Genomic DNA, 26,795 nt, shown 5'->3' on the forward strand with positions numbered 1-26,795 from the left:
GGGGACAGCGCTGCCTGTGACACCGGGGTCACCCCTCAGATCCCGGGGGACAGTGCTGCCTGTGACACCAGGGTCGCCCCTCAGATCCCTGGGGGACAGCGCTGCCTGTGACACTGGGGTCGCCCCTCAGATTCCTGGGGGACAGCGCTGCCTGTGACACCAGGGTCGCCCCTCAGATCCCTGGGGGACAGCGCTGCCTGTGACACCAGGGTCACCCCTCAGATCCCTGGGGGACAGCGCTGCCTGTGACACTGGGGTCACTCCTCAGATCCCTGGGGGACAGCGCTGCCTGTGACACTGGGGTCACTCCTCAGATCCCTGGGGGACAGTGCTGCCTGTGACACCAGGGTCACCCCTCAGGCTACCGGGGGACAGTGCTGCCTGTGACACCAGGGTCACCCCTCAGATCCTGGGGGACAGTGCTGCCTGTGACACGTGGGTCACCCCTCAGATCCTGGGGGACAGTGCTGCCTGTGACACCAGGGTCGCCCCTCAGATCCCGGGGGACAGTGCTGCCTGTGACACCAGGGTCACCCCTCAGATCCCGGGGGACAGTGCTGCCTGTGACACTGGGGTCACTCCTCAGATCCCTGGGGGACAGCGCTGCCTGTGACACCAGGGTCACCCCTCAGGCTACCGGGGGACTGTGCTGCCTGTGACACCAGGGTCACCCCTCAGATCCCGGGGGACAGTGCTGCCTGTGACACCAGGGTCGCCCCTCAGATCCCTGGGGGACAGCGCTGCCTGTGACACCGGGGTCACCCCTCAGGCCCCCGGGGAACAGCGCTGCCGGTGACAGCGGGGTCGCTCCTCAGATCCCTGGGGACAGTGCTGCCTGTGACACGTGGGTCACCCCTCAGATCCCGGGGGACAGTGCTGCCTGTGACACTGGGGTCGCTCCTCAGATCCCTGGGGGACAGCGCTCTCTGTGACACCAGGGTCGCTCCTCAGATCCCTGGGGGACAGCGCTGCCTGTGACACCGGGGTCACCCCTCAGGCCCCCGGGGAACAGTACTGCCTGTGACACTGGGGTCGCTCCTCAGATCCCTGGGGGACAGCGCTGCCTGTGACACCAGGGTCACCCCTCAGATCCCTGGGGGACAGTGCTGCCTGTGACACCAGGGTCGCCCCTCAGATCCCTGGGGGACAGCGCTGCCTGTGACACCAGTGTCACCCCTCAGATCCCTGGGGGACAGTGCTGCCTGTGACACCAGGGTCGCCCCTCAGATCCCTGGGGGACAGTGCTGCCTGTGACACTGGGGTCACTCCTCAGATCCCTGGGGGACAGCGCTGCCTGTGACACCAGGGTCACCCCTCAGATCCCTGGGGGACAGTGCTGCCTGTGACACCAGGGCCGCCCCTCAGATCCCTGGGGGACAGTGCTGCCTGTGACACCAGTGTCACCCCTCCGATCCCTGGGGGACAGCACTGCCTGTGACACTGGGGTCACCCCTCAGGCCCCCGGGGAACAGTGCTGCCAGTGACAGCGGGGTCGCCCCTCAGGCTCCCAGGGGACAGCGCTGCCGGTGACACCAGGGTCGCCCCTCAGGCTCCCAGGGGACAGCGCTGCCTGTGACACCGGGGTCACTCCTCAGATCCCTGGGGGACAGCACTGCCTGTGACACCAGGGTCACCCCTCAGATCCCGGGGGACAGTGCTGCCTGTGACACCAGGGTCGCCCCTCAGTCTCCCGGGGGTCAGCGCTGCCTGTGACACCAGGGTCACCCCTCAGGCCCCCGAGGGACAGTGCTGCCTGTGACACCAGGGTCGCCCCTCAGATCCCTGGGGGACAGTACTGCCTGTGACACCGGGGTCGCCCCTCAGTCTCCCGGGGGTCAGCGCTGCCTGTGACACCAGGGTTGCCCCACAGGCTCCTGGGGGACAGCACTGGCCTGTGACACCGGGGTCACCCCTCAGAATCCTGGGACAGTGAACCGCCCTGTGCCAGTGGGACCAGGCCGAAGGAGACAGTCACACAGTTCTGTTGACAACGGAATGTCTCAAGAGGTTGGGGAATGTCTCCTATAAAGGCCAGAAGAGGTATTTTAAAGAAAACGCACAATTCTGTATAGAAGGTCGGGTTGGAGCTGTTTGTACTAAGCAGCTTGTTTTAGAGCATTTATAAGAGGGGCAAAGCTAAAAAATCCACCAAGTCAAGATACATGAAAGGGAATTATTTTAAGTTTTTTCGATGAGTCACGCCAGCCCTTGAGTGTCCGAGGATGAGGTCGGCTGCTGGAGCTGACCTGAGCTGGTGACAGTCGACACAGCAACCCCAGGCAGCACAGAGCCTCATTGTGGACCCCAGATTCCCCGTACTGAGTGGTGCAGGGCAGGGGTACTGCTCTGGCGTGGATGTTTATTTTCCCTCTAATAATGTGTTAATTCAGAATAACTATTTTAATTAAAAATTATTCAGTAAAAGTTTAGTTTAAAAAAAGAGGCAAAAAATATATGGGGTGCCTTTTTGGGGAACCCATCTTTGTTCCTGAGAACTTACCTGTAGCCTCCTCTGACTTGACTGATGAGCAGAGAACCAGCTTGGAAGCAGCTCTCATGTTCCTCTGAGGAGCTGCCCTTTGGAGACTGAGCAGAGCGGGCGGGTTCACAGGCCTGGTGCCACACTGGCCAAGGGGGCTCTGTGCCCGGGCCCTGGACAAGACGTCCACTAGGGCAAGGCAGATATTTTTAATAGTAACTCCACCTGGCGCTCCCAGTGAGAAAAATATATGAGGGTCACTTTCATAGCTCTTCCTCTCAACACGGGGGACATTTTGGAAACGGGAAGAAGACGGTGTTGCTGCCCCGGCTCCTGGGTGAGTGACCACGTCTACTCAGAGTGAGAGCAGGTGAACAGCTCAGAGAGCCGCCTGCCTGCCCACAGCTCGAGTGCCTCTTGCTGCCCGTCCTGGATTCCAGCTGGCCGGGAAGAAACTGTGTGTGGGGGGGTGGGGGGGGGCATTTTCCTTTGAAATAAGAGGTACCAGAGTTGGGCCTATTTTGGCAGCAGATATGGGGGTTTCAGACCCACATCACTGTCGGTGGAGCACATTCAGCCCTGGAGTGGCCCTGGTGATCTGAGTGAATCCCCGAGCCCCCAGGGGTCAGCTGGGGCAGTGGAGGGCCAGTCGGGGCCCAGGGAGGTTACAGCATGTGCAGGAGCAGCCCTGAGGGTAGGGGGCTGTTTGCTGAAGGTCCCTGGAATGTCACCGACAGAGACCACCCCCTTTAAACGTGTACAGACGTGTTCAGATGAACCAGAGAGCTCTGGCAGGAAGCAGCCATGGCGCATTGTGTCTTGCAGGACTCACGCAGACTGTCCCAGGGAGCATCTCGGTGTGGGCTTCCAGGGTGGGTGTGGGGCCACAGGCTGGCAGGGACCCGGCTCGTCCCTGCCCCCAACCTAGGTGGGCAACGGAGGCCTCGGCCAGCAGAGGCCCGCCAGCCCCCGGCCCGAGGGACCATGTGGGAGGGTCGGGGCAGGATGGGAGGAGCAGGAAAGCCAGGGCTGGTGGCCCGCCCGGGGTGCTGGGGAACAGCGTGCCCCCGTCCCTGCACGGTTCTCCGCAGGGTGGCCCACGGCACCCATCCTGTGACCGGCGGTGGCTCTGGTTCTGCAGGGCTCCTGGGGGCCCTCAGGACCACTGCAGCGAAGGGGGGCTGTCCCACTGCTGACCAATCCCTTGGAGGGACCGTCGGCAAAACCCCCTGCCCAGGAGGAAGTCGTTTCCTCCGGAGGAGCAGGCTTGTGGCCGAAGAGCCGCATTGGCACAGACCCCTCCCCTCCCCTGGAGAAGCAGCAGCTCTGTGATGACCAGCTTCCAGCAGCTGCATGCCCGGGGAGGGGGCCAGGTGCCCAGGGAGGCCGTGGGGCCCCCGGCTGACACGCAGGCCTGCAGCGTTGCTGGGCATTCTGAGGGGACAGCAGATGAGGGCTAGGGAAGGGAGGTCAGAGGTCAGGGCTGGCACAGACCCCCCCCAAAGGAACTGGGGGCTGTAAGCGCCCCCGTTACTTGGTGGGCATGTGGCCTCTACAGAGGCTACATAAAGGCCCCCCTCTGAGGGGGCGTGGCCCCCAGGGGTGACAGCAGGAGCAGGAAGGCACTGCCCTTTCCCCACAGCTCCACAAGGCTGCCCCCCAACCCCACTGAGCCCCACAGTGACCAGCGGGAGAAGGTCAGGGTGAGGCTGAAGGACAAGTGTGGCCTTCTGGCATTTGCTACAGGCCTGGAGCTTCTAGGATTATGGAATCTATCTTTAGTTGGCCATGGAGTGGAAACTCTGGAGACAAAAAAGGAAAGCGCAGAACAGGCTGGTGGTGCTCCTAGGGTGAAACTCTTTACTCCAAGCACAGGATGGCTTTGACCCCCGAGTCAGGCCGGTCAGGCCCGGGCCAAGTTCCGTTGTGCGCAGGTCCAGCAACATGCAGGCTGACGACAGGAGCCGTCCCGCCCCTCTGAGAGCGGAGGGGGGCGAGGACGCGGTGCCGCCCCCAGGCCCCCGACTGTCCCCGCAGGTCAGGTCGGCACCGCCCGTGCCCACAGCCCCTCTGAGGAGGCCCCGGCTGAGCCGGCGCCATCGGGGCTCTGTGAGCCGTCTTCCTCAGTGGCGGTGGCGGAGGCGGAGCGCGTGCTGTCCTCGCGCAGGGCGGGCTCGGGGCTGGCGGCGCGCTGCTGCTGCTCCTTGAGCTCCGAGTAGGAGCGCGAGAAGGTGTGGAAGATGGAGGTGACCGGGAAGGCCATGAGCAGGATGCCGCTGAGGATGCTGCTCAGCGCCACCACCTGCCCGGGCAGGCTGCGCGGCACCATGTCGCCGTAGCCCACGGTGGTCATGGAGATGACGGCCCACCAGTAGCTGGCTGGCACGCTGGAGAAGTCGCGGCGCGCGCCCAGCTCGCGCTCGGCCAGGTGCACGAGCGGCGCGAAGAGGGCCATGGCCACGCAGAGGAAGAGCAGCAGCAGCCCGAACTCACGCGCGCAACGGCGCACGGTCAGGCCGAGCGAGCGCAGCCCCAGCGAGTGGCGCGCCAGGCGCATCACGTAGAGCACGCGCAGCGCCCGCAGCAGCCGCAGCACCAGCCCCGCGCGCTCCAGCAGCTTGTTGCCTCCCACGCCGGGCCGGGCCGCCAGGCCCACGAGCAGCGACACGTAGAAGGGCAGGATGGCCAAGATGTCGATGATGTTGAGCGGGGTCCGCAGGAAGGCACACTTGCTCTCGGCCTGCAGCGAGCGCAGCAGGAACTCGAAGGAGAACCAGGCCACGCACACCGTCTCCAGCACAAACAGGTTGCGACACTTAGGGGAGCACTCACCCTGCAGGGAGAGGGGGACTTGTTGTTGGGGGCACGGAGGCCTATCCCTCCTGAGCTGCCCTTCCTCCAGATGTCAGCACTGCAGGGCAAGGGTTGTGCACAAAAACCCAATTACTTTTTTTTTTTTTTTTTAACAAAGAAGTACTAGGAGGTGGGCTTCCTGCGAGAGAGTGAGCAGAGCTCAGCTGATTTGTTTACAAACAAAACAAAACAAAACCACTTAAAGCTCCAGAAGCGGTTCCAAGGACAACAGCAAATGAAACATTTATTCAAGAAAATCTATGGAAATTCATTTAAAAACGAGAGTCTTTGGTATTTGAACCAAGACCCCCACCCTACACCTCCCAGAGTCCCAGATCATGGAGGAGGCTGCTCAGGGAGATACCCAAGAAGAAAATAAAATAGACTTCACTAAAATAATCCAACCAATCATTAAACACACAAGCAGAGAACAGTAACATGGGGGGGGGGGGGCAATATCCAGTGTTCCTAGATATTTTATCATCTAAAATGCCCAGTTTTCAATAAAAAATCATACGGCAGGCAAAGAAACAGTAAGGTATGACCTATACATCAGAAAAAAAAATCAGGCAACAGAAACTTCCTATGAGAATGACCAAATGTCAGATTAACAAAAAGCTTCAAAACAGCCATTATAAGTATGGTCACAGAACTAAAGAAAATTTGATTGACTGTTCATAGCATCAGATGGAGAATATCAAAAAAGAAAAATTTTTAAAGAATCAAATGGAAAATTTGAAGTTGAAGCATACAATAACAGAAAATTCACTACAGGAGCTTGGCAGTGAATGTAAACTGTCAGAAGAAAGGGTTAGAGAACTAGGAGATCGCTGGAGGCGATTACACAGGCTGAGAACAGCGAGAACCTGGGACACACAGGTTGGGCCAGCACTCTGGCATCCAGGTACCAGTGGGAAGGGGAGGAGCGAGGAGGAGAATGTTTGAGAAACAGTGGCTGCAAACTCCCCAGATCTGCTGAAAAGCAATGACCCACACACCCAGGAGACTCACTGAGTTCTGTCAGGGAAGAGACATCACAGGAAAAATACCGAAGGCCACAGACAAGGAGAAAACCTTGGGAACAGCACAGACAGCAACGGGTCACCTGAGAGGTCACTCAGGTGAGATTAACAACCTAACATCTCAGCAGGAAGCTGTGGATAACCGTGTTCACACTGCTCAGAAAACAGCCCCCTACCTGAGGCTCCTATATCCAGCAACACTGTCATCAAAGCATGAAGGTGAAATGAAGACTAGCCCAGAAGAACAAACACCGAGAGCTGCCTTACAGAACTCTAAAGGAAGGTCTTCAGGCTGAAAACCAGTGGTCTCAGACTCTTCTCAGATGTGATACCAAAAGCAGGAGCAAACAAGATAAAACAGATAGATTAAACTTGCCAACAAAGGTCTGTCTAGTCAAAGCTATTATTTTTCCAGTAGTCATGTACCTATGTGAGAGTTGGACTATAAAGAAGGCTGAGTGCCGAAGAACTGATGCTTTCAAACTGTGATGCTGGAGAAGACTCTTGAGAACCCTTGGATAGCAAGGAGATCAAACCAGTCAATCCCTTTAGGGAATCAACCCTGACTATTAACTGGAAGGACTGATGCTGAAGCTAAAGCTCCAATATTTTGGCCACCTGATGAGAAGAGCCGACTCATTGGAAAAGACCCTGATGCTGGGAAAGATTGACAGCAGGGGGAGAAGGGGGTGACAGAGGATGAGATGGTTGGATGGCATCACCAACTCAATGGACATGAACTTGAGCAAACTCTGGGAGAGAGTGAAGGACAGGGAAGCCTGGTGTGCTGCAGTCGTGGGGTTGCAAAGAGTCAGACATGACTTAGCAATTAAACAAGGCTACAATGAGGTTGTGTGTGGGCCCTGGTCCAACAACATGACTGGTGTCCTTTTGAGAAGAGAAGGTGAGGAGACACACTCACACACAGAGGCAGGACCATGTGAGGACACAGGAGAAGACAGCCGTCCACTTGCCAAGGGGAGACGTTTCAAGAGAAACCAACCTGTCAACACCAGGACCTCAGACTTCAGCCTCTGAGATTGTGAGAAAACAGGTTTCTGTTCAGTAACATGGTCAGTGATACTTAGTTACAGCAGTCCTAGCAGACTAATACAGACACTAATACAGAGTGTCTTGGGAAGTATAAGATAAGCCGCAGAATGGGAGAATATATGTACACATCATGGCTCAGAAGGTAGTGTCTGCCTTCAATGCGGGAGGCCTGGGTTCGATCCCTGGATGGGGAAGATTCCCTGGAGAAGGAAATGGCAACCCACTCCAGCATTCTTGCCTGGAAAACCCCATGGATGGAGAAGCCTGATGGGCTACAGTCCATGGAGTGGCAAAGAGTCAGACACGACTGAGCGACTTTACTTTCACTTTCATGTGTGACAAGGGACTTGTATCTAGAACACAGAATTCCTACATCTCAATGATAAAAAAGACAACCCAATTTTAAAAATGGGCAAGGGATCTGAACAGACCTTTCTCCAAAGAAGATACACAAGTGACTGAGAAGCACATGAAATGGGGCTCAACACCATTCACCACCAGGGAAATGTAGGGCAAACCCACCCTAAGATCCCAGTTCACCCCAACCAGGACAGCCAGAGTGCAAGAGCCGACGACAAGTGCTGGAGAAACCAGGCCTCATGTGCTGCTGATGGGAGCGTGCCGCAATCTAGTCACCTTGGAAAGAGTCTGGCTGTGCCCCCAAACCTTCCTCACGGAGTGGCCACACAGCCCCATTATCCCACTCCTAGGTGTGTGCCTGGAGAAGTCAACACGCATGTGCACACAGAAACCTGTACACGGATGTTCATGGTCGAGTAAGTCACAACAGCCAAGAGCTGGACACAACCCAGATGTCCACCCGCTGACAGATGGACTAAAAATCTGGACGCCGAACACACACTGGGCCACTACTGGGCCATGGAAGAAATGAAGCGCTGACTCCTGCTACAACGTGGATGAGCCTTGAAGACAGCTCAGGGTGAAGGTCCAGTCATGCCAGACATGCTGGGTGGTTCTGTTCTCAGGATCCAGAACAAGGAAGTATTTAAGACACAGCCTTGGTAGCTCAGGGCTGGCAGGAGCCGGAAGGGGCTGAGGAATGCGTGAACCAGCTGCCAGGGTCTCCTGGGAGATGGAGATTCTCTAAAATCAGACAGTAGTGATGGCTCCAGAATTTGGGAACACTCCAGAAACAGCAGAATCATATGCTCAAGAGGGGCAAACTATATGTGAATCATATAGCAGCAAAGCTATAATTATTATATATTATAATTATTAATAAATAATTATTAGGGCTTCCCTGGTGGCTCAGTGGTAAAGAATCTGCCTGGCAATGCAGGAGACATGGGTTCCATCCCTGGTCCAGGAAGACCCCACACGCAGTGGAGCAACGGAGCCAAACTGCTGAGCCTGCGCTCTAGAGCCCAAGTGCCACAGCCACAGAAGCCTCTGTGCCCGGAGCCCTGGCTCCATGAGAGCAGCCACCTCGATGAGAAGCTCGAGCACCACAACTAGAGAAAAGCCGGCCCAGCAACCGAGGCCCAGCATAGCCACCGATAAATACATAAAATGACATGAAAGACTTCTACCCCGGCAGCCCTGCGGCCCCCACGGCCCCGTTCCACCTCATTCCTTCTGGGCAGCCTGGGGGACGCTGGGGGCAGGCTCTGAGAGGCCGAAGCTCCTCCAGGCAGTGCTGACGCCCTGGGTCTCTGCCCACCTGGCGCGGCCCTGGAGGAGCCATAGGGGCCTCCTACCGGGCATGGGGCCTCAGGACGCGGCAGGAGTTAGGCAGGAAGGGGCCGTGGGGCTGATGGGGCAGAAGCCCTGGCAGCAGGAAGGGGGACTCGCAGTCCTCACCTGGAGTCTGATGACCTCAGCCCATGGGGTGCTTGGGGGTCCCATGACCCACACCCCAGGAACACCCCCACATGACGTCCGCTGGTCCAGGCTGAACTTGGGCTCCTGGTCCCCCATCATCTCTTGGCCAAGTCTAGCCGCAAGACCCCATCGGGTGGGTGGTGGCCCCAAGTGCAGGAGGAGGAAGGACGAAGACCCTAGGCGCCCCTGGGGCAGGCAGGAGACGGTCCCTCGCCCCCGCACCTGCCCAGAGGAAGGTCAATCCAGTGGATTCAGCCTGTGAACCCCTCCACTGCACCCCCCCGCCCCTTAAGGACCAGTCAGGAGGATAAGTGGAGGGAACTATTCTTGGAACTTTTAGAAAATTACCCTAATTTATCATAATTTGACACAACTGGCCTATTTGGCCAAAATCGGGTCAGCAGTAAACCTACGTGCCCGATGTCCTTCCCTCCCCCATGTCTCCATTGGTCTGGTCTCCAAGTGCCCCCAGAGCAGTGCCAGCCTGCCCCACCCAGCGGCACACGCATGGGCCTGCCCCGCGGGCCCTGGGGCTCCCGGCTCCTCCAGGCTCTGCCTTTGCCCTTTTCTAACAGGCCACCCCCTCGGTGGCCGAGCCCCTGGGCTTCGCAAGTGAGAAGGTCAGGCGGGGCCTTGGAGGGGACCCTCACCAGCAGGCGGGAGTCTCCCAGTCCAGGTGCCCGCGGGTGCATGGGGGCTGGTTCAGCCCATGGCGGGTTCTCCCACACCTTCTGTGGCTGCACCCCAAGCCCGCTCCCAGGCTCAGGGCTCCTGCGGGGGAGGGCAGGCAGCCAGAAGTGTCACATGGGTTGGGGTGGAGCCCAAGGGACAGGCCAGAGCGGTCCCCACCAGGCCCTTCTGCAAACAAAGTGGGTTTTTTTATTTTTAATTAATTCAGTTCAGTTGCTCACTCGTGTCAGACTCTTTGTGACCCCATGAACTGCAGCACGCCAGGCCTCCCTGTCCATCACCAACTCCCAGAGTCCACCCAAACCCATGTTCATTGAGTCGGCGATGCCATCCAACTATCTCATCCTCTGTCGTCCCCTTCTCCTCCTGCCCTCAATCTTTCCCAGCATCAGGGTCTTTTCAAATGAGTCAGTTCTTTGCGTCAGGTGGCCAAAGTATGGGAGCTTTAGCTTCAACATCAGTCCTTCCAATGAACACCCAGGACTGATCTCCTTTAAGATGGACTGGTTGGATCTCCTTGCAGTCCAAGGGACTCTCAAGAGTCTTCTCCAACAACACAGTTCAAAAGCATCAATTCTTCGGCGCTCAGCGTTCTTTACAGTCCAACTCCACATGCATACATGACCACTGGAAAAACCATAGCCCTGACTAGATGGACCTTTGTTGGCAAAGTAATGTCTCTGCTTTTTAATATGCTGTCTAGGTTGCTCATAACTTTTCTTCCAAGGAGTAAGCATCTTTTAATTTCAAGGCTGCAATCACCATCTGCAGTGATTTTGGAGCCCAAGAAAATAAAGTCTGACACTGTTTCCCCATCTATTTGCCATGAAGTGATGGGACCGGATGCCATGATCTTAGTTTTCTGAACGTTGAGCTTTAAACCAACTTTTTCACTCTCCTCTTTCACTTTCATCAAGAGGCTCTTTAGTTCTTCTTCACTTTCTGCCATAAGGGTGGTGTCATCTGCGTATCTGAGGTTATTGATATTTCTCCTGGTAATCTTGATTTCAGCTTGTGCTTCCTCCAGCGCAGCGTTTCTCATGATGTACCCTGCATATAAGTTAAATAAGCACAGTGACAATATACAGCCTTGACGTACTCCTTTTCCTATTTGGAACCAGTCTGTTGTTCCATATCCAGTTCTAACTGTTGCTTCCTGACCTGCATACAGGTTTCTCAAGAGGCAGGTCAGGTGGTCTGGTATTCCCATCTCCTTCAGAATTTTCCACAATTTATTGTGATCCACACAGTCAAAGGCATTGGCATAGTCAATAAAGCAGAAAAAGATGTTTTTCTGGAACTCTCTTGCTTTTTCGATGATCCAGTGGATGCTGGCAATTTGATCTCTGGTTCCTCTGCCTTTCCTAACACCATCTTGAACATCTGGAAGTTCACAGTTCACGTATTGCTGAAGCCTGGCTTGGAGAATTTTAAGCATTACTTTACTAATGTGTGAGATGAGTGCAAATTGTGTGGTAGTTTGAACATTCTTTGGCATTGCCTTTCTTTGGAATTGGAATGAAAACTGACCTTTTCCAGTCCTGTGGCCACTGCTGAGTTTTCCAAATTTGCGGGCATATTGAGTGCAGCACTTTCCCAGCATCATCTTTCAGGATTTGAAATTGCTCAACTGGAATTCCATCACCTCCACTAGCTTTGTTTGTAGTGATGCTTCCTAAGGCCCACTTGACTTCACATTCCAGGATGTCTGGCTCTAGGTGAGTGATCACACCGTCGTGTTTATCTGGGTCATGAAGATCTTTTTTGTACAGTTCTTCTGTGTATTCTTGCCACCTCTTCATAATAGCTTCTGCTTCTGTTAGGTCCATACCATTTCTGTCCTTTATTGAGCCCATCTTTGCATGAAATGTTCCCTTGGATCTCTAATTTTCTTGAAGAGATCTCTAGTCTTTCTCATTCTATTGTTTTCCTCTATTTCTTTGCACTGATCGCTAAGGAAGCCCTTCTTATCTGTGCTTGCTATTATTCTTTGGAACTCTGCATTCAAATGGGTATATCTTTCCTTTTCTCCTTTGCTTTTTGCTTCCCTTCTTTTCACAGCTATTTGTAAGGCCTCCTCAGACAGCCATTTTGCTTTTTTGCATTTCTTTTTCTTAGGGATGGTCTTGATTCCTGTCTCCTGTACAGTGTTATGTACCTCTGTCCATAGTTCATCAGGCACTCTGTCGATCAGACCTAGTCCCTTAAATCTATTTCTCACTTCCACTGTAATTAATTCAATTACTTTATTTTAATTGAAGGCTAATTACTTTACAACATTGAGTGGTTTTTGCCATACACTGACATGAATCAGCCATGGTGTACATGTGTCCCCATCCTGAACCCTGCTCCCACCTCCCTCCCCATCCCATCCCTCTGGGTCATCCCAGTGCACCAGCCCTGAGCACCCTGTCTCATGCATCGAACCTGGACTGAAGATCTATTTCACATATGATAACATACATGTTTCAATGCTATTCTCTCAAATCATCCCACCCTCGCTTTCTCCCACACAGTCCAACAGACTGTTCTTTACATCTGTGTCTCTTTTGCTGTCTCACATCCAGGGTCATCATTACCATCTTTCTAAATTCCACATATATGTGTTAATATACTGTATGGGTGTTTTTCTTTCTGACTTACTTCACTCTATAATAGGCTCCAGTTTCATCCACCTCATTAGAACTGACTCAAATGCATTCTTTTCAATAGCTGAGTAATAGTCTATTGTGTATACGTACCACAGCTTTCTTATCCATTCGTCTGCCAATGGACATCTAGGTTGCTTCCATGTCCTAGCTAACAAAGTGGTTTTTGAACCATTTTCTCAAACTGCAGCCTCCACAGCCTGGCAGTCCCATGGCACCGATGCTGCCTCAATTTTCTAGTAGAATAAGCAGGCACCCCGACTAGCTTCCTCAGTAACGTGGGCCGTGGGGCAGCCAGCACCCTGGGCGCAGCCAGGAGAGGCCTGGCCTGGCTGCACTCCCACTCCTGACTTCGTTCTCTTTTCAGAGCATCAAACATTGTGGTGTCCATTCTGCCAAGGAGCCTGCTGACACCCAAGTGCCATTGCTCCTTGAGGATAAACCCAGGTGTGAGGGCGAGGAGATGGACGGGAGGTCGGGGTGGACTGCTCACCGTGAGGATGGCTCCGAGCTCGGCCAACACCTGCCACCCGGGCTGAGGCCCCCAACGCCGGGAGTGCTTCAAGGCAGACCCCGAGGCGGGCAGACTCTGCCTGTGTTTGTCCAGGGTAATCAGACTCTGAAAACACGTGTCCCCTTGCTGCCCGCATGTGTACTGGACACCAATTCGCACCCCTCTGTTGATCCAGCACGGACCCTGTGTCCAGCAGAGGAGCTGGTCCGAGCTATTGTCTGCAGCTGGGAACAGGCTGGTGTGTCGCAGGATGTTGCAAAGGGTGAGTGCTCTGTCCTTACTAATTTATCCACTCACTCATTAACAGCTTTGTGCAAGATTTTCTCTCTGCCTCCCATGAGCACTTAAAGGAAAATATTTATTAACTCAATTTACTAACATTCATAATAACCTGCCTTTGAACTTAGTTGAGGTTTATTTTTTTCCAATTATCTTGATAAAAGACTCTTGTAGTACAAATAGATAATCAGGAGAAGGAATATTAAATTCACTTAGGAGAACAAATTGTATAAAAAGATCAAACAGTCATTTTCATAGAAGTCACGAATGCGCTCACTTGAAATTACCCACACTGAAGCGGAGCTGTCAGTTCCCTTTCCTGTCAACATCCTGTGGACTAGCTTTATGGGGTTACATGGAAAGAAACGAAGATACCTTGCTGTGAAGTCGGCCACCCTCTGCCTGCCCTCCATGGTCCCTTCTGAGCATGATGCACCAGTCTGAACCCCGCGGGGGTTCAGGAATCAGCTAGAACTGTGGTCGCCAGCATCTCACACTTTGGTGCCCTGAGGAGCAGACCCCCAGGGTTCCGATGTCCCCGCAGAAGTGACCAGCGTGAGCTGAGATGGACACAGACAGCAAGCTGGTGACAGACAGCGGCGCCACCCATGGATCAACGAGGGGGGGCGTCCGTCTCGGGGGAGAACGGTTCCCTACCACCAATCTGAGTGCTTCCTGTGTCGCAGACAAGGATACAAAATCTGAAGCCACTGCTTCTCATTTGTTCCCCAATCTTAATCCCTGGTCCTGGGGTGCATCCACAGCAGTGGCTGTGCCCTTGCCACGGGGCACAGACGCGCTTTCTCCTCTCTTCTGTGATGGGCTTGGCCCCACCCATCCATGAGAGCGCCCCAGACGCACAGCTGCGTGAGTTTCCCTGAGAACCTTTGGCAGCAGCGACTTAACCGCACCTTCCTGGCTGCCTGGGTTCAGACGTGGCTCCTCTACGAGGGCAGAGACGCCCAAGCTGGACAGCTGGTCCCGCGACGCTTCCCAGCTCACATGACCCAGGCAGGAGGGGCCCGGCCCCTGCACCACATGCCGACTGGGTTCAACAGGAGGTGATATTTTCCAGGAAGGCGGCCCTCCCTGCCAACCATGTCCGCACGTCCACCCCGCAGCCAGGATTAGAGACGCATGGGCAGGGGCACAGCGTGTTATGGTTATTTCGTCAGCTGGCAGGCGTGCTGAGGACCCGCGGGACCAGGACCGTGGCCAGCACTGAACGGGCATCCTGGGGGCGAAGCACGGAGGGGCAGGCGGGCAGAGAAGGCTGCTCAAGGCGGACATGGTGAGGGGTCCCCTGAGGCCGCCTGCTCGTCTCCCACTGAGGAATCCCGAGGTGCTCACAGGGAGCTGAGAAGAGACCACCCACGGCAGCTGGACAAAGAAGATGGAACTGTGGGAAGTACAAATGGAGGTGAAGATGTGAGATGTCGGCTTCCAGGAGTGACTGAATGAAAATTTAAAAGCAGGAGGTGACTTTTTTTTAAAGGACCAGACAAATTGTTACCAGGCCACCCAGCACTGGTAGGCCAGGGTCCGGGGACTTGAGCTCACGAAGGCAAGGCAAGGCCTCCTCGGGGCAGCATCTGGGGCGTGGGCTTGCAGCCCCCAGATGGGCACAGCACCCCAGATGGGCACAGCTGGGGACCTGATCAGGTGAGCGGTCGAGTGGTGGAAACTGGGTGAGTAAGTGTTCATCCCAGCAGGACTCGTGACAGGAAGGGCCAGAAGAAGGAGGGCACACGTAAAACTACAGAACAGGACTGCCTGGCTGCTACTGTCACGGGACCAAGTGGCTACAAGACGCTGCCTGCGCACTTCTCCTCCAGTCTCACGAGAGGCTCCGGAGCAGAGGCCGTGAGACGTGTTCAGACTTCAGTAACTACCTTGCCGTTTGTTTTCCCTTTGTTCTCCATACGGCTTTGTATCTGCCCAGCCTCCGTGAAGAGCAAGCACTGTGTTTACAACCAGGACACTCTCTGAGGGGCATGTTTTTGGGCCACTGGGGGAGCAGAGGGACAGGCCATCTGGGCAGGCAGGGGGCCTGGCTGACCGTCCAGGCAGGATCTGAGCTTTGGTGGCTGGTTTCTCCCTGCTCTGCACCCAGCTATGCCCACAGGGCGGTTCCCGTGGGCACGCTGGGTGTACTTCTCCAGACACTCATTTCTAGGTTGTATCAGGAAGAGCAAGTCTTCCAGGCCCCCCTCACCGTGCTCCTTGGAGTGCACCCCTCTCCCCAGGAACTGCCAATGCAGGGGTGTCCCACCCACACCCTGACCCTGACCCTCACCAAACTTCTGACGGGTGTTGATAAGATAGTATTCATGGTAAAATAAACAGCACGAGCTCTTCATTTGAGAACAGCCAATTTGCTGAATTACAGCAGGCAATGCCTTCTCCTTAAAAATGTACATTCATGTTATAATGAATATCTAGGGCTTGAAAAGTCCCTCGGTCGCATCTGACTCTGTGACCCCATGGACTAAAGCCTGCCAGGCTCCTCTGTCCAAGGGATTCTCCAGGCCAGAATATTGGAGTGGGTAGCCGTTCCCTTCTCCAGGGAATCTTCCTGACCCAGGGATCGAACCCAGGTCTCCAGCATTGCAGGCGGATTCTTTACCGGCTGAGTCACCAGTGCAGCCCCATCTAGGGCTTAAGTGGAGCCTAGTGTCACCTGAATGCTCAGGTCTGTTCCTGCCACTGCCTGGTGCCAGATAATCTCCCTGCCTTAAACACGCGGCTTTTAAAGAAAACGCTGCCAAGCCTGGGAGGGAAGAGCGGAGGCCAGGGTTCAGGTGCACCCAAGAGGTCCCGGGACCGCCACCCACATCCACCCCATGTTCAGCGTCCTCACAGCTGCTCCCACACTGCCAGCCGCAGGGCAGGGGGGCCCCAGGTCCTCCTGCAACCCAAGGTGACTCCCGTCCCTCGCCCTCAAGCCCCAGGTGCCCAGCACATCCTCGTCACCGCACACCAGGGCCGCCCACGAGGGTGGGCGCAGTGGCCGGGGGGGGGCGCCTGGGGCTGGCTGGGTGGGCGCGGGCTACAGGGACCCATAGGCCCCACTGCCTCCTCCTCGGGCCGCGTCCACCTGCCTGCCCACCCTCCCGGGTCTGGAGCAAGTGACCGTCCCTCCTGATCGAGGTGGCTGTAGGGAGAGCAGGACCTGGGCCTCCCAGCAAGACAGCTGAGACGGGAAGGTTCTTGAAGCCAAGGGCAGTGGCCAGAGGGGGTCAGTGCAGACTCGGGTGCAGAGAACCCCGCAGGGGCTCCTCGTGGCAGCAGGAGGGAGGGCGGGAGGTGGCCAGGGGGTCGTCCCGCCCCCACCTCCCAGCCGGCCTGCCCACCACCTCCACCACCAGGGAGGCAGAGGCCTTGCCACAAGCTCCGCTTGCACCCTGGCTGCGGCGAGGCGCCTGCGGACAGCCACGCAGGGCGGGTCGGCCGCCTCTCCAGCTGCGCCCGTGGACTGACTACCCCCACACTCCCGGTCCGATCCCCGCCCTCCACGGACCAGCAGCTCCCACTGCGTCCCCCACAGCAGCCGGCGCCTGGACACGGACTCTTCGCCTCCACTCACCCCGTGGCCCGCCTGTGCTACAGCATCTTGTGTGCAAAAGGGTGAAAGCTGTCACTTAATTCTCTGTGCAAAGCACTGTCAAGAGTCCTTTCGCAAGCATTGTTCACTTTAATCTCAGCAACTCTGAAGTATCCGCATTTTACAGATGAGAAAACAGGCTCAGAAAGGAGACCTTGTGTTTTTGGGTCTTCAGCCATCTGTACAGGGGCTGGGGTGGGAGCCCTGGTCTGCGTTTAAGTCTGAGAACTTAACCAGCACCCGTTTGCCTCTTGTGTGACAGAGAAGGTGAACCCACAGCCTTGGCTAGATCATGGCAGAGACTTGGGACCGGTTTCCGGTTCTGCACGACAGGGGCTTGGCAGCTACCACTCTCTCCAAACAACAGCTAAAAATCTGAACAGACTGAAAAACACACTCTTCTCGGGTCTGTAAGAGAAGGGAGGGCACAGGGCAAACCACTGCCCCCAAGACTGGAGCGACAGACGGGTGAACGCAGGGAGCCAGGCTTCCAGGGGCGAGACAAAGCCGCCTGGAACCAGTGCTGGTGGGAAATCCTGAACTGTGATTTTCAATTGCTGGAGGCTCAGTGTGAACACATCTGAGAGTTGTAAGCTCCAGGGTACCTGTTGAGATTTACTGGGAGATTTGCTGCCAGGGGCCTGCCAAGGTTCTCAGTAAATATGGGAGAAAAGAAGATACGCAGATGGCAAAGCAGCACATGAAAAGACGCCCCACTCATATGTCGTCAGGGAGATGCAAGGGAAAACAACACGGAGACACCATGCCTGTCAGAAAGGCCCCCGTCCAGAGCACTGGCAGCACAAATGCTGGTGGCAGGGGAGCAATGGGGCTCAGCCAGTGTCGCTGGGGGGGCAAAGTGGGGCAGGCACTTTGGGAGACAGTTTGGTGCTTTCGTAAAAAACTAAGTATATTTTACCCAGTGACACAGCAACCACATTCCTTGGTTTTTACCCAAAGGAATCAAAAACTTATGTTCACACAAAAACCTGCACAGAGGTGCTTATAGCAGCTCTGTTCATAATTGCCAAACCTGGAAGCAGCCAAGAGGTCTGAAGGACCTGGCAGGTAAACCAACTCCAGAACATCCAGACAATGGATATTATTCAAGGCCAGAAAGAAACAAGCTATCAAGTCATGAAAAAATGGATAAAACTTAAATGCGTATTACTAACTGAAAGAGGTTAATCTGCACAGAATTTCAACTATAGGACATTCTGAAAAAGGCAAAACTACAGATAAAGTGGAAGGATTAGCGGTGCCAGGGCCTGGGGAAGGGGCGGGGGTCAGGGGAGGCACAGAGGGTTTTCAGGGCAGGAAAACAGTTCTGAGTGATACCGTTATGGTGGATACAGGTCATTGTACATGTGTCCAAACCAACAGAATGAGCTGGAGCCCTAATGTAAACCATAGGCTTTGGGCGGTTGCCAATGGAGGTTCATCATTTGTAAGAAAGTCCGCTCTCAGGGAGGCTGATAACGTGCGATGCTGTGTAAGGGTGGGGCAGGGGTGCACAGGAACTCTCTGTACCTTCTTCTCAGTTTTGCTGTGAATTTAAAACTGCTCGAAAAAGTTGTCTTAAAAAAAAAAAAAAAAGAACCTTGTAGCTTCTATTTTAGGCATTTGAGCACAAGTCTTTTTTTCCCTCAGACTAAAGCACAAATCCAAAACAGAAATCCCCTATTTTTCCTGCCAAATTTACGTGGAAAGTGGAGGAAAATGCCCCGAGCTCCATGTTTATCCCCTGGCACATGTGGCTCTGTTTCCAGAGCCTTTCAGAGTCTGGCAGGAGGGTCCCTCGTGAAAACAGCCAGTGTTCCCTCCAACGTGGCGGCCGATGACTGCTGGGGCTTGGCCTGCAGTTCTGGGGGGTGGCAGGGGTGCCAGGCCAGAGTGGGGGCTGCAGACGAGACTCCCCGTGGAGAGGGGCTGCCCTTTCGCCCTCCTCGCAGCCCTAGGGCCCCTCTCACTTCACAGAAGAGCACGATGATCAGGGCTGGACCCGTACCAGACCCAGCTTCGCCTGCAGCGAAGTATCTGCTACCAGGTCATGTCGGTTCCTGGATCAGACCTTTGCAAATAAGAAATCCAAGTGGCCAGACCCACGGTCCAGCCCAGGGCCCTGGGAGCCTCTGTCCCCAGCTCGGTCCTGGGGCTCCAGGGGCAGGGCCCTATCTGGAGTCAGTGGCTGCGCTGGCAGCCGGCTGGGGTCTGTCCTCCCTTCCTCCTTTCAGCTTCCTGGGCCTGACCGCGGTCAGGAAGCACTGCAGCCCGTTGGCACGGCGTGACGATGGGACGCAGACGGCCCCTGCTGGGTGGGACTGGAGACTCCTGGACGTGGGGCCTGGCATCCAGTCAACGTGTATGGGAGGGCCCCATGGTTCTGCCCTGCTGCAGCGGCAGCAATACAGCATTCTTACCCCTCATGGACAGGAAACGAGCCGCCACAGACTATACCGAAGCCCAGGTCCCTGTGCTTAGGGGCCCCTTTGCCACCCGCTCGAGCCCTGCTGCTGTCCGCGCTGAAAGAGCAGCTCGTCGCTCACAGCTCTGGAGCTGGACATCCGCGGTCCGGGCACTGGCACACGTGGTGTCTAGTGGGTCCCTGCCTCCTGGTTTACGGAAGCACCTCTCACTGTGTCTGCACGGAGACGAACGGGTGGTCAGCTCTGGGTGGTCACTGTTGTAGGAGAATGATCCCATCACGAGGCTCGGCTTTTATGACTCTGTCACCCCCAGAAGCCCCCATCCTGACACACTGGGCTTGGGATTCAGCCTGCAAATTCTGGGAACATGACATTCAGATGGCAGCATTCTGCCCCCAGCACCCCAAATTCATATCCTTCTCACCTGTATTCTATCCTGCAGCCCCCGAAGTCTAAGAAACTTTGCTATCAACTCTAAGGCCTGACGTCATCCAAGTCGGGGGTACGGAAGGCTCCAGGTCAAGTCATCGGAGGCAGAGTCCCTGAGCCTGTGCGCCTGTGCTTTCTCACACCGCAGCGGGCCAGGCCCCGTGCCCCACGGAGCACGCTGCAAGCCCACTGCACCGGTTCTGTTTGTTCGCTGGAGAGCCCTGACTGACAGCTTGGAGCAGCGAAGTCCTCCGCCCGGCTCAGGCTGCTAAGCTCGACGAGCATGTCTGTGCCCACACGCAGCAGCAGCTCTGCTGCCAGCTTCCGATGCTGTTGCCAAGTGTCTTTGTGAATCTGGTGCTCGAAGTTGCACTCATGAAATCCATAACTAATTATGTGGGTCTTGATTTAATCATATGAGCTTAGAGTTAAAAATCGACTTGCAAGTCAAACACCAGCCTCCATGAAAAGGAAGTGATGGGTTGAGCACAGCCTCCGAGGACGCTCTGTTCCCCAGGCCGGCGTGTGAGCCTGGGCCTCACTATATGCCGGCCCAGCAGTTGTCTCCAGGCAACACCCCGCAGGGAGGAATCCGAGAGACAACTGCTGGAACAAAGGCCTCTCTGGTTCCAAAGGCCTGTCCTCAGCATCTGTCTGATCACTGCGACATCCAGTGGGGTGGGCGCCAGAGTGCACGCCTGTTCCCGGGGTCGCCTAACCACTCTGGACACACCTCTCGCAGAACCGAGTATCCAGCAGGGATGGGGTGCTCTGGGCGCACCTGATGCCTGTGTGTTACCTGACAGCAAGGTGTTGGGGGGGGCCAGAAACATGCTCTGTCTCCTTCACCCCAACACCCTAGGAGTGAGGCCAGAGGTGCTGCAGACCCCAAGGAAGTAGGATGGGGGGCTTGCCTCCCTCTGGCTCGGGGCTCCTACAGTGACATGCAGGAGGGAGGTCAGGGGTCAGCCCTGGAGCTGGAGTCGCCTGGCCTCAGGGAGGGAACCGTGGCAGGAGAGAAGAGTCAGCTGAGGGGCCCCGGGACGAGGGCGGGAGTCCCCTGAAGCCTCAGGAGGAACCAGCCCTGACAAGAGGTCGGATCCCAGGACCACAAGGCAGAGATGGGCTGTTTGAGGAGGACGCTGGTGGTGGTTTGTTTCGCAGCAGCGGGGACACACGCGGGTCCACATGGAGCCGGAATCAAGGCCCGACCCTGAACGAGCCACCGAGAAGCAGGCCTCAGCGCTCGCCGAGCCAGCTTCACACAGCGGGGAAGCAGCCAGGGTTCCACTGCATCTGGGAAGGGGCCTGGGGGTTGCGCAGGGCGGGCATCCAGGCTGAGCTCAGCCCTCAGCTGCCCTGTGGCCCCTGCCCGCTCTGACCTGGACACCAAGGTGAGGACCATGGAGTTGGGGACCCCCCGCTCCCTGCATCTCAACGGGCAGGGCAGGAGCAGCAAGGGCTGGGGCTGCATGCCCTTTGGCCCGGGCCCCACTTGGCCTGGTGCCCGCCTCGGCCCGGGCCCCCCTCGGCCCGGGGCCCACTGCTCTCTCGCTGAGCATGAGGGGGTCCTGACCGCCCTCAGGCCGAGGGTCCTCGGGACCTCGCGAGGTGCCGGATGCAGTGGAACCCCGGCTGCTTCCCCCTGGTGGTCTGTGCCCTGCAGGTCCCTAGAGCCCCGCCGGCCCCCGCCCAGCCCGTCCACTTCCGTCCCCAAGGGTCTGCTGACTCCAAACGCCTCGGCTAGGTGGAGTCACACAGGCTCTGTCCTGACAGTTGGCTTGTTTGCACAGCGTCCTCAAGGTTCGTCCCACAAGTATGCTTTTCCCATCATCCATCCTATAAACAACGAAAAGCAGAGACCAGCTCTCACTCAGTTACGACGTGTGAGAGGAGATTCCGGACAGAGCCACCACTGGGCACAGGGGCTTCCTGGGCATCGAAGAGACGTGGGGCCGGCCACAGCCTGGACTCTGGAGGGCGGGCTGCCCAGAAGCCCCCCACAAGCACACAGGCCCCGCACAGCCTCAGGCCGCACCAGGGCCTCTGCCCACTGCTCTCAGCCGCCCTGGGCAGTCTGTCTGCAGAGTCCTCCCTGGGGCGGGGAAGGGGACCCAAGGCAACATGAGAGACTCCGTGATATCAACGGTGAGACCCGCCTGGGGCCAAGGCAGAGGGAGATGGTCCCTGTGCCCAAAGGCCACACCCCGGCCGCCCCAAAGCCGGGGTCTCTGTGCACTGGGGGCTTCCTTCACCCCCGTAGGGGTCCCACTCACTCAAGGGGGCGTTTTATGGGTCGGCAGCGGGAACCGCGGAACCATTTTCCTCTGATTCCCTGAATAATGGAGGATAATAATCTTTCCTCTCTCTCCATGCTTTTCTGCACCAAACACAAAAATAACCACCAAACACTAACACTGCCAGAGATGACGAGAGATGTCCCCAGACTAAAGACAAGGGAGCCACACCAGCCACCTCTGATTCCTGAGGACGCTTCCTGCTCCCCAAGATCCTTCTCCAGGAGGAAGTTGGGTGCATTGATCTAGACCATCCACTAGAGTGTAGGTGCCCTGCGGAAGCATCCTTGCTAGTGGAAGACAGGACCTCAGGCTCAAGGGACGGTCAGTGCTGAGCCCCTCAGAGGAAGCTTTCTGAGCCTTCAAAAGAAGACTTGAAATTTTAAAAAGAAATTACTTAGTTACTTGATTAAAATCAGAGATCACACACAGATAATATTTTAGCCCAAGCTAAATTCTACTGGAAAAAAAATCTAATAATCAAGAAAAGAATGAAGCGTCTCACATTCTTCTCTGCCCTCCATCTCCAACGCCTTGTGCCTGGAAACTTCCCTGGTGAGTCAAGGCTGCAGCGGTGGGAGAGACAGCAGAAGCTCCCCGGAAACGTAAACACAGAATCATCACAGAAGCCAGCTGGCCCACTGCTGGGACAAGCCCCAGACTCGAGGGCAGGACTCACCAGACACGTGCATACTTGTCCACAGCAGCGTTACAACAGCAAGAGGGGGAAGCAACCCAGGTGTCACGGATGGATAATGGGTGAGTAAGGAGAGGAGACACGTATGAGGGAACGCTACTCAGCCCTAAGAAGGAAGGAGTCTGACACCTGCCACAAAGCTGTGAACCTGGAGGACACGGTGCCTGCATGATTCCTCTTAAACAAAGTCCCTAAGCTTGTCAGATCCACAGAGGCAGAAGGTCCAAGGCAGGTTCTGGGGGCTGCCGAGTCAGTGTTTCAGTCTGGGAAGACGAGAGATTTCTAGCAATGGATGGTGCACATGTGACTGTAGTTAATGCCACTGAACTGTGCATAAAAACAGCTCAGCCGGTGAATTTCATGTGTATTTTGCCTCACACACTCAGTGTTGATGAAACATAAAACTTTTTCCTTCCTGTGGTACTGACAACACCTACTGTGACTCGGCACCTACTATGTGCTGGGGTCCCGGCAGTGCACACAGGTACAAGTCCATGGATTCACCAACACATGGACACACCCAGCACGTGCTCACCAACACTGGGGTCCTTACTTCCTAGCCTGAGGACCAATTTGGTGAGACAGTGTCGGGTGACTGGGAAGTGATATTTCTGGAAATGAGGAAGAGGTGGGTGATGGATGTGAATGGTGGCTGACGTGGGGACCAGCAAGGAGATGCAAGGCCAGCTCAGTCTCTGGTGACATAGTCCTGAATTCTGTTCCCTGATTCTTGCATAAATCGTTTCTTCCTCGGATTGTATGGAGTTATTGCTACTTAGAAAGTCCAAACACGTCTTTAGAAGCAGAATCCAAAAACTGGGTCTAGTTAAGACAACTGGAAATGACAGCCCAGGAATCAGACAACCAAACAATGAAGGAAGCGAAACCAATTTACTAAAATTTACATTTAAATTTGATCTGCAGCCAGGGTCACCAGGCTCCCAGTGGAGCCCACTCACAGCTGTTACCGGAGGACCGGGCTCTGCATCTCTGAAAAATGAGCTGACCACATTGGGTGAACTTGGACACAACCACAAACGGCGAGGGGCTCTTGGGGAGGGGCTATGGGAGCTCTGACCTGCTCCGCCTGGATGGGGGTGGGGGTGTTCAAGCCCAAGGTCTGCCCACCCCTGGAAGCTGGAGCTGGAGAGTAGGCAGGCAGCGAACCCTCCACCACTCCATGAGGAAACACAGGTGACACTGCGCAAGGTGACACAGTCACATCGTCAGACACGCAGCGGCTCCTCTCTCCTTACCCAGCCCTGACGCCATCCCCTCCGGCCTTCCCCAAATGTGCCTGAGACCTTCTGGGATGCGTGCTGCACACAAACACCTGTGAGCTCTGGGTGACACCCTACCCCGTGGAGGATGCTTCCACCTGTACCTCTCAGGTCAGCAGCCAGGTGGGAGGTCCACCGGCTGCTCAGACACCAGCCCCAGCACCTCCAGAGCCAGCGCGGGAGCAGGGCGCCTGGAAGAGTTCCCAGGTCCCCTTCTTCTGGTCCAGGATGACAGGACTTGAGTTTACAGCACAGCACTCTCTAGGGCGGGCATTTCAGCTCCGCATTGTCCAAGCTTCTGGGCCCGGCTGGTAGGATGGGTGAGAAGGCCGCTGACCAAGAGACTCAGTGAGTTCTCAGAACTGGCAGGAATTTGGAGCCTCTGCCAGCAGTGGACAACCTGGTGCCCCTGCCATGCCAGGGGCTCTCTCCCCCGAACCAGAGCTGGTACGGCGGGTCCAGGCCCATAGTTTCAACCACCAACGGGGCAGGGGTGCCTAAGGCCACCAGGCCGTGGGTGCCTCTCCCTCCCCGGGCCCGGCTGCCTCCAGGCCGCAACTCGAGTCCAGCCCTAGGTCCCCGCTGACCCCCACCACCCCGGCTGGTTCCGTCTCCGCCGCCCCCAGCCCTGCCCAGCCCGGCCGCCTGTCCCAGCCCCAGTCCAGCCCGGGTGCCCTTGCCAGCTGCCCCGGCCCACGCTTACCCGCTCCTCTTCGGCGCGAATGTCCGGCATGGTGCTGAGGCAGAGGCCGACCGCCGTGACGGCCACGAAGGCCACGGACACGCAGGCGAAGAGCTTGCCGGCCGGGCCAGAGCGCGGGTCGTCCACCACGTCGCGCAGGCGCCGCCGGCCGCGCGCCAGCCGTCCGCCAGGTCTCGGGGCGCAGGCCGGGCTCCCCGGCGCCCCGCGCTCCGCCGGCCCCGCGCGCGCCTCGGCCGCCTCCTCCTCGCGGCGGCGCAGGCGGCGCAGGCAGCAGCGCTCCAGGCGCGCCTCGTCGATGCCCCAGTAGGCCAGCTCGTCGCGGAAGGCCAGGGCGCACGGGCCGCGCAGCAGCCGCAGCTTTCCGGCGCGCAGCAGCGCCACTATGGCGCGGAAGGCGCACGGGCTGCGGTCGAAGAAGAACTCGTCGCGGCTCACGTCGTAGTCGTCGCACACGCGCAACAGCTCGTCGTGGCCGCGGCAGGCGCGCAGGCGCTCGAGGCGCGCGAGGGGACAGCGGGCCAGCGCGGCCCAGGCCAGGCGCACGCGGCAGCCGCCCACGTTGATGATGACGTGCCGGGCGCGCGCCCCGCCGCCGCCGCCCCGTCGCTCCGCGGGCCCGGGCAGCAGGGCCATGGCCCCAAGTGCCGCGCCGGGGTCAGGAGGCTGGGCCTGCAAAGGAACGGAGCGCGTGTTAGGCCGCGGGCCGGATGGAGCTGGGGCCACCCTGCCTGCGCGCGACCCAGGGGCCTGGGACCAAACGGAACCCAGGGCTCCACCGGCCCCGCCGCTCAGTGCTTCTCCCATCCCTGAGGCTCCCCTTTACATCTGCGTATCTGTTTGGAAACAGGGTCCCTGACTCAGGAACCACATCACAGAAGTTGCATGGACTCCTGTGGGTTCTTTTCCACACTACTGACGGGAGGTTCCGGTCCTCCCCGAATCCTGCCAGGATGGTCCCCCCCAGTGCTTGTTAACATGATGGGGCCGCGCTCGGGCACCAGGTGCTTCCCTGAACTGTGGCCACAGGGACGGAGCACAGAAAGCAAGCAGGCACCAGCCCAGAGCCTCTTTACTGGGCAGTCTGAGGGAGGACATGGGCCGGGCAGTCCTCTGGAGGGGAGAGAGACCGTTCTCAGAGTGTGGACTGAGGGCCGACAGCACCGAAATTATCAGGAGAACCTGCGAAATATATATATTCCTGGCTCTCCACTTAAAATTCAGAGTGACTCGAAAACTGCATACTAAGGACCCCCAAATATCCTCCCATTAAAGCAAGGATGGAAAAAAGAAAAAAAAAACCATCAGAATTGACTTTTTTGGAACTCCAGACACTAACCAAAAGGTAGCAGCAGCCAGGGGACACTTGAGAAAGAACCCCTGAATCTCAGCAACAACATTAACTCAGCATTTTAAGCTTCACAATAGCCGTGAAGGTGACACCCCGCATTCTTGGCACCAGGCCCAGCACTGGGAGGGGGAGAGTGCACCCCACTCGGGGGGGACGGACCTGTTGGCACCTTTCTGGTCGCTCCCCTGAAAGACCCGTCAGAGGGCCTGCCTGTACCTCCCCCCTGACTCGGGGCCCTCCCAGGGCGGAGGTGGCCGCCTGAGCAGTTTGTGGAAACCACTTACATGAGAATGTTTGCCGAGACAAGGGACGAACTTTGTGTCGAGGCAAACAACAGGCTAACCAGAAGGCTAGGGAGAAGAGGCTGGGGAATGAGACGCTTTGGAAGAGCTCTGACGAATTCCTGGAAACCTAGAATGTGGTTCACATGTCTGGGGCCATGGGCATGCTCTGGAAAGACCTGAGAAGCCTCCACCCTCCCCTGCACCCCCATGTAGGCTCTGCACCAGGGAGAGGTGAAGGGGGTGGGGGGGTGTGCGGTGAGGGACAGCCTGCTGGTGTTGAAGTGCCCAGACACACACAACTCATCTGCAGAAACTGGTTTTTGTTTCTGTTCAAGGCATTTCAGATG

At 56.7% G+C, this 26,795-nt stretch overlaps 1 protein-coding gene across 1 annotated transcript; it reads right to left on the bottom strand.

Moving 5' to 3' along the window:
* Nucleotides 1-4,336: 4,336 nt before the first annotated feature.
* KCNG2 (potassium voltage-gated channel modifier subfamily G member 2) lies at nucleotides 4,337-26,568 on the bottom strand. Its single transcript, XM_061131247.1, has 3 exons — nucleotides 26,449-26,568; nucleotides 24,817-25,485; nucleotides 4,337-5,312 (listed from the first exon to the last, which is right to left on the bottom strand). Exons 2-3 carry the CDS (start codon nucleotides 25,447-25,449, stop codon nucleotides 4,518-4,520), a joined length of 1,428 nt encoding a protein of 475 aa, XP_060987230.1. The 5' UTR covers nucleotides 25,450-25,485; nucleotides 26,449-26,568; the 3' UTR covers nucleotides 4,337-4,517.
* Between the last annotated feature and the right edge of the window lie 227 nt (nucleotides 26,569-26,795).

Source organism: Dama dama, chromosome 27 (genome assembly GCF_033118175.1).
Source record: "Dama dama isolate Ldn47 chromosome 27, ASM3311817v1, whole genome shotgun sequence".
Taxonomy (NCBI): domain Eukaryota; kingdom Metazoa; phylum Chordata; class Mammalia; order Artiodactyla; family Cervidae; genus Dama; species Dama dama.

Excerpts from the sequence above, each read along its gene's own strand:
- KCNG2 (XM_061131247.1), bottom strand. The coding sequence starts at position 25,449 with ATGGCCCTGCTGCCCGGGCCCGCGGAGCGACGGGGCGGCGGCGGCGGG. Across the intron at positions 5,313-24,816 it reads TTCGCGCCGAAGAGGAGCGG|GGTGAGTGCTCCCCTAAGTG; the intron begins GTAAGCGTGGGC and ends CTCTCCCTGCAG.